Source organism: Bubalus kerabau, chromosome 1 (assembly GCF_029407905.1).
Source record: "Bubalus kerabau isolate K-KA32 ecotype Philippines breed swamp buffalo chromosome 1, PCC_UOA_SB_1v2, whole genome shotgun sequence".
NCBI classification, from domain to species: Eukaryota; Metazoa; Chordata; class Mammalia; order Artiodactyla; family Bovidae; genus Bubalus; species Bubalus kerabau.
This window is the reverse complement of record NC_073624.1, coordinates 127266690-127277287: the sequence shown is the minus strand read 5'-3', so window position 1 is coordinate 127277287 and position 10598 is coordinate 127266690. Positions and strand designations below refer to the sequence as shown.

Below are 10598 nucleotides of genomic sequence, written 5' to 3'. Positions count from 1 at the left end.
TCCTGGCAGAGATGGGAGCCGGCACCCTTTGTTCTCTGAAGTGGTGCATCCAGCAAAGACTTGACACCAAGGATACAGGATTCCCGAGTGTCCCCTGACTCCTGCTCTCAGAATGCTCATCACAGGATCTGCTCTCCCCTTGCCCCCCCACCCCGCCCCCTGCAAAAGACAAGCATTGAAAATAGAAGGCAGGAAACCAAACAAAACCCCAGATACTTCCTCGCTGTCTTGACAAATGTCCTTCGTGTCTGTAATGCCCGGTGGAACGACAGGAAGCACCCATGTTCACCACCCTCTGTGGCCTCAGTGAGCATGGCCTGCAGACATTCTCCATCCCTCAAAGAAAGCAGGTCTCTAAGATGCTCAGCGGCTGCTGGGTTGCACCCAGGATGTGGCTGTGCTCCCTCAGGGGTTATGTGAGTGCAGTGAGGGATGGCCACGCAGAGCAGGACCTGGCAGCCTAGTTGCCTGACAGCTTTGGCCGCCCCAGGTTTGTTGGCACTTCCAGTCCCGTGTGCAGAGTGACCTGGAAAAGAAGATGTGGTGATCAGGGGCAGAGCGGCCCTGCGAGCCCCCAATGCACACAGCTCAGCAACCGTGCCCTGCCCTCTGCTCCAGGATCACCAAGGGCAGTGGCCCGGCTTTTCTGTGTTGTGGAATCTGCTATTTATCATGCTTGGCATCACTACCATCAGGCCCAGGAGCTTGCTCCGAGGAGCTGTGCACAGCTCTTTCCTCACAGTGAGAACTGCGTATTGCCTGGTTCCCATGCTGCCCCAGCCTGCAGGAGCCTCGGCAAGGCTGAGGTTCTTTGCTGCAGGAGGAATTTGGCTCAGGATTTATATTTGTTTCTGCTTTCTTTCCTTTCCTACATTTGTTTTCTTAACCCTGTGTAAGAACAGCTCATACTTCAGGCTGCCTCAGAGCTCTTTTGCAAATGAATGGAGATACAAATCAATCAAGAGCTTCCCAGGTGGCACTAGTGGTAAAGAACCCATCTGCCAATGCAGGAGACATAAGAGATGTGGGTTTTATCCCTGGGCTGGGAAGATCCCCTGGAGAAGGGCATGGTAAGCCACTCCACTATTCTTGCCTGGAGAATCCCCATGGACAGAGGAGCCTGGCAGACTATATATCCCATAGACTCTCAAAGAGTCAGACACCTCAGAGACTGAGCACACACATGCATTGGTTGATTTGTGCGTGAGTAGATGCTAAGTTCCTTCTGTCGTGTCTAATTCCTTGCAACGCCATGGACTATAGCCAGCCAGGCTCCTCCTCTGACCATGGGGATTCTCCAGGCAAGAATACTGGAGTGGGCTGCTCACTTCTTCTCCAGGGGATCTTCCTGACCCAGGGATTGAACCTACATCTCCTGCATTGGCAGGTGGATTCTTTACCACTGCGCCACCCCACAAATCAATCAATAAAGGATAATACTCAAAGTCAGTGGACACCTTGAAACAGGGCTTTGCCCCCAACCCCATACTTCCCAGGGGAGGAGCCGTCTGTGGGAAACAAAGGCTGGCACACTACCCACACTTTCCACACTCCCCTCTGTCCTTCACACCCTCATGGGGCTCCTGAGAAGGTGTCCCCCCAGGACTGGACTCGGCCCTGGGAGGATGCTGGCTTTCTGAGGGAACCAGAGGGGCAGGGATGGGATGCGGGTAAATCCTTAGGCGTGGTCTCTCCCCAACTCTCCCTCCTCTTGGAGGAAAGCCACATGAGGCCCAGCACACACCTGGGCACCAGGGCCCTGCAGGACAGGAGGCACCGACTTGCCTGTCTGGCAGCTTTCCCAGAACATGTCATCAGGACTTGCCCGCCTCCTGCACCCTCGCTGCCCCTCCGTTCCCCTGCTTGTGCACAAAGAGCCACGTTAGAGCCTCTGCTGCTTTCAAGGAGCCAAGTAAGGATTCATCACGCCGGAGGAGACTGTCTCCAGGCGCGGCCCAGGTGGGCAGTAAGTAAGCTCCTGGCTGGGCAGCCGTCGGCTTCTTTAGAGCCGTCTTTGTCCAGTACACCTTGGAGGCCCACGGGCAGTGGGGGTTGGGGCCAGCAAGGGGCCCTGGCCCGGAAGGTGCGCAGTACCTGAACGTTGCGGTTGAGGCTGAGGGCCGGCATGAAGACCCCGTCCACGTGGCTGAAGGCCGTGGGGCCCTGCTGCTGCCCGTTGATGAAGAACGTCAGAGTGTGCTTATTCAGGTCCAGCAGCACACCCACGGTGGCCCCCTTGCACACACCGCCTTCGGTCCTGGGGAGAGAAGCCGGGGTGGAGGTGAGGACAGGAGGATCAGCTGAAGGCTGCTGGGGACCCCCTCGCCTGGAAACACAGTGGAGCAGGGAGCCGGTCATGCCCCAGAGCCCGCCGTAGAGCAAAGGACCACAATCGGGACCCTCGTGGGGGATGTTGGGGCGCTGCATCTCATGGTGGTTTGGATTCGCATCCACTGGGCGGGGCGAGTCTCTGGGTGGGCGTCACCCTCCTTCCCGGGGGTGGGCGGGCCGAGTCCGTTAGACTCTCTCCTCCCTTAGCTGAGGTGGAGGTCCGCCTTGACACAGGCGGCTCTGCTCTGATCAGAAAACCGTTTTTTGTCCTTTCCTGATGGGGAACGAGCTGGTCAGCTGGAGAGCTGGTCAGCGGATGGTGGGCTGACAGCACGGGAAACGGCGAGGAGTGCTGGGTGGGTGTCGTCAGAGGGCGGAGCAGGACCCGGGGCGGGACACTGCTGGTGGGAGTGCGACTTGAGAGTGGGCCTGTGGCGCTGTTCAGACACTGACCAACAGGTGGCGGTAAGGACCTGCCTGAGGCACAGGAAGGAGGCCCACCCAGCGCCTCCCCCGGGTCTCCTGGCCCAGCCCAGCCCCCTCTCCACCCTTCCCCTAGAACTGGAGCCTGGGTCCTGAGTTAAACCCTGACACCATGCCTAATTAGCCCCAAGACTTGGACATTAACCTTGAGCCCTGATCTCATAATCTGCCAAATGGTGATAACAATCAAACTTTCCTGAGGCCCAAACGAAATCCCATGAGCCAGGTGCTTCCCACAGCACAAAGTAGGCTGTTGATAGATGCTCTTTGTTGTCACCCCCACCCCAGGGTATCTAGGCTTCCGCTTGGCCTGAGCAAGCAGAGAGGGCGCTGCTGGGCCTGGACCCAGCCCCCGGGTGGCATGTGAGCAGACGGCCGGGCAGGCGCAGGGCCAGGCCGCCCAGCCCCAGGGGAGGAGCTGCCTGCTGTCACCCCAGACCTGTGGAGAGGGGGTCACAGCTGCCGAAAAGGCCGACTAGGGGTCCCATCTGCCTTCAGCCCCCGGGGACCCTTCAGCAAGTCCCTGTCCCAGGCCAGGACTCCTGGGGCCATCTGCAGGAGCACTGAGGTGGGCCTGGAGCTCTGAGAGCCCCTGGAGTTGACCCAGCCCAGCGCTGCAGCCCAGGGGGGTTGGTTCCTCGGCGCCTCTCGCCTCTCCCAGCAGGGGTGACGGCCCTCAGCAGACTGGGAAGGAGACCCCACAGTGAGGAGGTGGCTTGGAGGGCCACAACCCTCCAGTACTGGGGCCAGGTTCTCCCTCAGGATTCGAGTTTCCCGTGTCTGGCTTGGTGGCCCCACTCTCCCAGGCCAGCCTCAGGGCAAGGCAGCGCTGGGGCTGTCCGGGTCAGAGCCGGCCACAGTGAATGCCCTGGGGCACTGCACCCCCTCCCTGCCTGTTTCAAGGCCCTGTGGTTGTGTGTGGGGAGCTCCGTGGTGACTCAGGCTGGGCTGAGGGGTGTGGAGGAAAGTGGAGCAGAGCCTGGAGGAGAACTGGAGCCCAGGGCTGGTGAGCCTGGCCTCGGGGCTCGCTGAGCAGCCTGCACACCCACCAGCTCCACACTCTGTCATATGCTCCCATCTGGGCTGCAGGCCAGCGGTCATGTCTCCCTGGGAACTGGACACCAAAGTGGTCAAGGACACTGCCCCCCACCGCGTCCTGATGAATTTGGGAAGGGCAGGAGGACCCGGACCCCAAGCCTCGTGTCGGGGGAGGGCGGGGGGCACGCACCTGTTGGTGTGAGAGTTGCAATGCATGAACCAGCTGCGGTTGTTGTCCACGTACATGGCCCAGGCCTTGTCGTCCTTGCCCAGCATCATGTCCTTGACCACGCTGGCCCTGGCCACCCCAAAGGCGGGGTCCGGGTGGTTGTCATACCGGTCCACGTGCAGCTCCCAGTAGTGCGCGCCCTTGGAGAAGGCCGCCGTGCCCAGCACCACCCGGTCGTCATAGCTGCTGCAGGTGGCTGTCTGATTGTCGTTGGACAAAATGATGTCCCGGTGCCCAGAGTTGGGGTCAAACGTGAACCAGGCCACTGGAAAGGAAGGGGCGGGCGAGAGGGGCAGGGTTGGGGTGAGCTTGCCGGCAGCCTCTGACCTGGGCTTGCAGACGGACTCACTGACATCTCTCAGGAAGTGCGCACATGGGGTTGAGTGTTCTTCCCTGCTCAATTCACACACGCATGCACGCACATACACATTCATGCTCTCTCCTCTGTGTTCATCCATGTGCCCAATCCCATGACCCCAGCTGGGCCAAGTACACAGACATCCAGGCCCCCACCTACATGCTCTCATGGAATCTTGGTTTCTACAGCACTCATGCACATTTTGGGTGCTGTTAGGAGTGAGGATATGCATCCAGCCCCGCGTCATGGGAGAGAGACTTGAGAGGCAGAGAAGTGAAGTGGGGTCACCAAAGCTCCCGCGCTCTGTTCTCCACCCACAGCCTGCTGGCAGGTGAGGGCTTCTAGGGGCACACAGCTGGGGAGCCCACCCCTGGGACAGCACCATCTGCTCATCCCTGGGGGGCGGTTCAGGCTGTCCTGCGTTCCTCAGGGCAGCCAGAGGATGGGCTGGGATAAGTGAAAGTGCTAGTTGCTCAGTCACGTCCAATTCTTCGTGACAGTATGGACTGTAGCCCACCAGCCTCCTCTGTCCATGGGCTTCTCCAGGCAAGACTATTGCAGTGGGCATGCCCTCCCTCCAGGCAATCTACCTGACCCAGGGATCAAAACTGCGTCTCTTGTGTCTCTTGCATTGCAGGTGGATTCTTTACCCGCTGAGCCATCAGGGAAGCCCTGGGACAAACATTGACAGTAACACAGGGCTGGTACCCTCCAGGGACCCCTGAGGCCTGATAGGTACGTGTTCGATGTAGCAGACCAGACTCTACATCACCCCTCGACGCTTAGGATTCACATGATCAAAATCCAGCGGAGTGTGGATGTGCTCTGATTGCCTGAATCCTGAAAGGACACAGCGAGGTCTGCAGCACTCAGATCTGAGCTCTGGTACGGGGTGCTCGAGGGGCAAGTTCCTCCTGGCAGCCTCCTGCCTTCTTTTCTCTGGGACATCCCACCCACTCTTGGCCCCTTGGAAGTGAGACTACACAGGGAGTGTAATCTCCCTGTGCCTCTCAGCCTCCAGTCTCACTTTCCAGATCCAGCAAGTGGGGTGAAGGAATGTCTCCTTCCTTTGTGATGGGCGGGCAGGGAGCAAGGTGAGCAGATCAGGGGCAGGGCTGGAGGAGATGGACTCACCCAGCTGCCACCTCTTTCCTTTACCCCTGATGCCTCCCTCACCAGCAACTCACAGATATTCCCTGCCCATCTGTCTGCCCATCTGATACGTGGGCTGGGCCTGAATCTGTTTCCCCTGAGACACCCCAGTGCTCACCGTCAGATGTCTGCAGGACCACAGTCTTACTGTAGGGCCCAACGCCGGAGGAGTTGAAAGCCTTGACCCTGGCGTTGTATGTGCTGTTGAAGTGAAGGCCGTCGATGGTGCACAGGGTCTCCTTGCCAACATACACCTCCTGGAAGAGACACAGACCACTCATCAGGTGCCCCTGTTACGTGGAAAATTTCACTTAGCCACATGTTGCATCGAAAGTGCTATCATCCCAAGAGTGTTATTTTTTAAATTAATTAATCAGTTTTAACTGGAGCTAATTACTTTACACTATTGTGGTGGTTTTTGCCATACACTGACATGAATCAGCCACGGGTGTACATGTGTCTCCCTATCCTGAACCCTGCTCCCGCCTCCCTCCCCATCCCATCCTTCTGGGTTCTCCCAGTGTACCAGCACTGAGTGCCCTGTTTCATGCATCAATCTTGGACTGGACATCTATTTCACATATGGTAATATACATGCTTCAATGCTCTTCTCTCAAATCATCCCACCCTTGTCTTCCACAGATTGCAAAAGTCTGTTCTTTATATCTATTTCTCTTTTGCTGTCTTGCATACAGGATTATCATTACCATCTTTATAAACCCTATATATATGCACTCAGTTCAGTTCAGTCACTCAGTCGTGTCCGACTCTTTGAGACCCTATTAACTGCAGCACGCCAGGCCTCCCTGTCTATCACCAACTCCCAGAGTTTACTCAAACTCACGTCCATTAAGTCGGTGATGCCATTCAGCCATCTCATCCTCTGTTGTCCCCTTCTCCTCCCACCTTCAATCTTTCTCAGCATCAGGGTCTTTCCAAATGAGTCAGCTCTTCCAATCAGGTGGCCAAAGTATTGGAGTTTCAGCTTCAGCATCAGTCCTTCCAATGAATATTCATGAGTGATCTTCTTTAGGATGGACTGGTTGGATCTCCTTGCAGTACAAGGGACTCTCAAGAGTCTTCTCCAACACCGCAATTCAAAACCATCAATTCTTCGGCACTCAGCTTTCTTTATAGTCCAACTCTCACATCCACACATGACTACTAGAAAAACCATAGCCTTGACTAGATGGACCTTTGTTGGCAAAGTAATGCTTCTGCTTTTTAATAAGCTGTCTAGGTTGGTCATAACTTTTCTTCCAAGGAGCAAGCATCTTTTAATTTCATGGCTGCAGTCACCATCTACATTGATTTTGGAGCCCCCCAAAATAAAGTCTGTCACTGTTTCCACTTTTTCCTCATTTATTTGCCATGAAGTGATGGGACCAGATGCCATGATCTTAGTTTTCTGAATGTTGAATTTTAAGCCAACTTTTTCACTCTCCTCTCTCACTTTCATCAAGAGGCTCTGTAGTTCTTCACTTTCTGCCATAAGGGTGTATGGTATTTCTCTTTCTAACTCATTTCATGCTATATAATAGGCACCGACCAGTAATGTTGAAGAAGCTGGAGCTGAACAGTTCTTTGAAGACCTACAAGACCTTCTAGAGTACTGGAGTGGGGTGCCATTGCCTTCTCCAGACCTTCTAGAACTAACACCCCCCAAAAATGTCCTTTTCATTATAGGGGACTGGAATGCAAAAGTAGGAAGTCAAGAAATACCTGGAGTAAAAGGCAAATTTGGCCTTGAAGTACAGAATGAAACAGGGCAAAGGCTAATAGAGTTTTGCCAAGAGAACACACTGGTCATAGCAAACACCCTCTTCCAACAACACAAGAGATGACTCTACACATGGACATCACCAGATGGTCAACAGCAAAATCAGATTGATTATATTATTTGCAGCCAAAGATGGAGAAGCTCTATACAGTCAGCAAAAACAAAACTGGGAGCTGGCTGTGGCTCAGATCATGAACTCCTTATTGCCAAATTCAGACTGAAATTGAAGAAAGTGGGGAAAACCACTAGACCATTCAAGTATGACCTAAATCAAATTCCTTACAATTATACAGTAGAAGTGACAAATAGATTCAAGGGATTAGGTCTGATAGACAGAGTGTCTGAAGAACTATGGATGGAGGTTCATGACATTGTACATGGAGACAGGGATCAAGACCATCCCCATGGAAAATAAATGTAAAAAGACAAAATGGTTGCCCGAGGAGGCCTTACAAATAGCTGTGAAAAGAAGAGAAGTGAAACGCAAAGGAGAAAAGGAAAGATACACCCATTTGAATACAAGGAGAGATAAGAAAGCCTTCCTCAGTGATCAATGCAAAGAAATAGAGGAAAACAATAGAATGGGACTAGCGATATCTTCAAGAAAATTAGAGATACCAAGGGAACATTTCATGCAAAGATGGGCTCAATAAAAGACAGAAATGGTATGGACCTAACAGAAGCAGAAGATATTAAGAAGAGGTAGTAAGAGCACACAGAAGAACTATACAAAAAAGATCTTCATGACACAGATAACCACGATGGTGTGATCACTCACCTAGAACCAGACATCCTGGAATGTGAAGTCAAGTGGGCTTTTAGGAAGCATCACTACGAACAAAACTAGTGGAGGTGATGGAATTCCAATTGAGCTATTTCAAATCCTAAAAGATGATGCTGTGAAAGTGCTGCACTCACTATGCCAGCAAATTTGGAAAACTCAGCAGTGGCCACAGGACTGGAAAAGGTCAGTTTTCATTCCAGTCCTAAAGAAGGGCAATGCCAAAGAATGTTCAAACTACTGTACAATTGCACTCATCTTACACGCTAGCAAAGTAATGCTCAAAATTCTTCAAGCCAGGCTTCAACAGTACATGAACTTCCAGATGTTCAAGCTGGATTTAGAAAAGGCAGAGGAACCAGAGATCAAATTGACAAATACGCTGGATCATCTAAAAGGCAAGAGAGTCCCAGGAAAACATCTACTTCTGCTTTATTGACTATGCCAAAGCCTTTGACTGTGTGGATCACAATAAACTGTGGATCACAATAAACTGGAAAATTCGTCAAGAGATGGGAATACCAGACTACCTGATCTGCCTCCTGAGAAATCTGTATGCAGGTCAAGAAGCAACAGTTAGAACTGGATATGGAACAACAGACTGGTTCCAAATTGGGAAAGAGTATGTCAAGGCTGTATACTGTCACCCTGCTTATTTAACTTCTATGCAGAGTACATTATGAGAAATGCTGGACTGGCTGAAGCACAAGCTGGAATCAAGATTACTGGGAGAAATATCAATAACCTCAGATATGCAGATGACACCACCCTTATGGCAGAAAATGAAGAAGAACCAAAGAGCCTCTTGATCAAAGTGAAAGAGGAGAGTGAATAAGTTGGCTTAAAACTCAACATTCAGAAAACTAAGATCATGGCATCTGGTCCCATTACTTCATGGCAAATAAATGGGGAAACAATGGAAACTGTGACAGACTTTATTTTGGGGGGCTCCAAAATCACTGCAGATGGTGACTGCAGCCATGAAATTAAAAGACGCTTGCTCCTTGGAAGAAAAGTTATGATCATCCTAGACAGCATGTTAAAAAGCAGAAACATTACTTTACTGATAAAAGTCCGACTAGTCAAAGCAATGGTTTTTCTAGTAGTCATGTATGGATGTGAGAGTTGGACTATAAAGAAAGCTGAGTGCCAAATAATTGATGCTTTTGAACTGTGGTGTTGGAGAAGACTCTTGAGAGTCCCTTGGACTGCAAGGATATCCAACCAGCCCATCCTAAAGGAAATCAGTCCTGAATATTATTGGAAGGACTGATGCTGAAGCTGAAACTCCAATACTTTGGCCACTTGATGCAAAGAGCTGACTCATTTGAAAAGACCCTGATTGAAGATTGAAGGTGGGAGGAGAAGGGGATGACAGAGGATGAGATGGTTGGATGGCATCACTTACTCAGTGGACATGAGTTTGAGTAAGCTCCAGGAGTTGGTGATGGACCAGGAAGCCTGCCATCCTGCAGTCCATGGGGTCACAAAGAGTTGGACATGACTGAGCAGCTGAACTGAACGGAATAGGCTCCAGTTTCATCCACCTCATTAGAACTGACTCAAATGAGTTCTTTTTAATAGCTGAGTAATATTCCAATATGCTACTGGAGATCAGTGGAGAAATAACTCCAGAAAGAATGAAGGGATGGAGCCAAAGCAAAAACAATACCCAGCTGTGGATGTGACTGGTGATAGAAGCAAGGTCTGATGCTGTAAAGAGCAATATTGCATAGGAACCTGGAATATCAGGTCCATGAATCAAGGCAAATTGAAAGTAGTCAAACAAGAGATGGCAAGAGTGAATGTCGACATTCTAGGAATCAGTGAACTGAAATGGACTGGAATGGGTGCATTTAACTCAGATGACCATTATATCTACTACTGTGGGCAGGAATCCCTCAGAAGAAATGGAGTAGCCATCATGGTCAACAAAAGAGTCCGAAATGCAGTACTTGGATGCAATCTCAAAAACGACAGAATGATCTCTGTTCGTTTCCAAGGCAAACCATTCAATATCACAGTAATCCAAGTCTATGCCCCAACCAGTAACGCTGATGAAGCTGAAGTTGAACGGTTCTATGAAGACCTACAAGACCTTTTAGAACTAACACCCCAAAAAGATGTCCTTTTCATTATAGGGGACTGGAATGCAAAAGTAGGAAGTCAAGAAACACCTAGAGTAACAGGCAAATTTGGCCTTGGAATACGGAATGAAACAGGGCAAAGACTAATAGAGTTTTGCCAAGAAAATGCACTGGTCATAGCAAACACCCTCTTCCAACAACACAAGAGAAGACTCTATGCATGGACATCACCAGATGGTCAACAGCAAAATCAGATTGATTATATTCTTTGCAGCCAAAGATGGAGAACCTCTATACAGTCAACAAAAACAAGACTGGGAGCTGACTGTGGCTCAGACCATGAACTCCTTATTGCCAAA

The 10598-nt window shown here is 51.4% G+C and overlaps 1 protein-coding gene across 12 annotated transcripts in view; it reads right to left on the bottom strand.

Annotated features, from left to right (window-relative positions):
- Positions 1-329: 329 nt before the first annotated feature.
- TRIM67 (tripartite motif containing 67) overlaps positions 330-10598 on the bottom strand; it is a 60648-nt gene continuing 50379 nt past the window's right edge. For 6 of the 12 annotated variants that reach the window (XM_055588032.1, XM_055588029.1, XM_055588039.1 and 3 more), the window contains 4 exons: positions 5710-5848; positions 4043-4346; positions 2095-2257; positions 330-526 (listed from right to left, as the gene is read on the bottom strand). In XM_055588032.1, the coding sequence (XP_055444007.1) occupies positions 461-526; positions 2095-2257; positions 4043-4346; positions 5710-5848 (672 nt within the window). In that variant the 3' untranslated portion in view covers positions 330-460. Of the gene's footprint in view, positions 527-2094; positions 2258-4042; positions 4347-4956; positions 4961-5615; positions 5636-5709; positions 5849-10598 lie in introns of all 12 variants that reach the window. The other 6 variants (XM_055588063.1, XM_055588080.1, XM_055588070.1 and 3 more) reach the window with 4 other exon arrangements.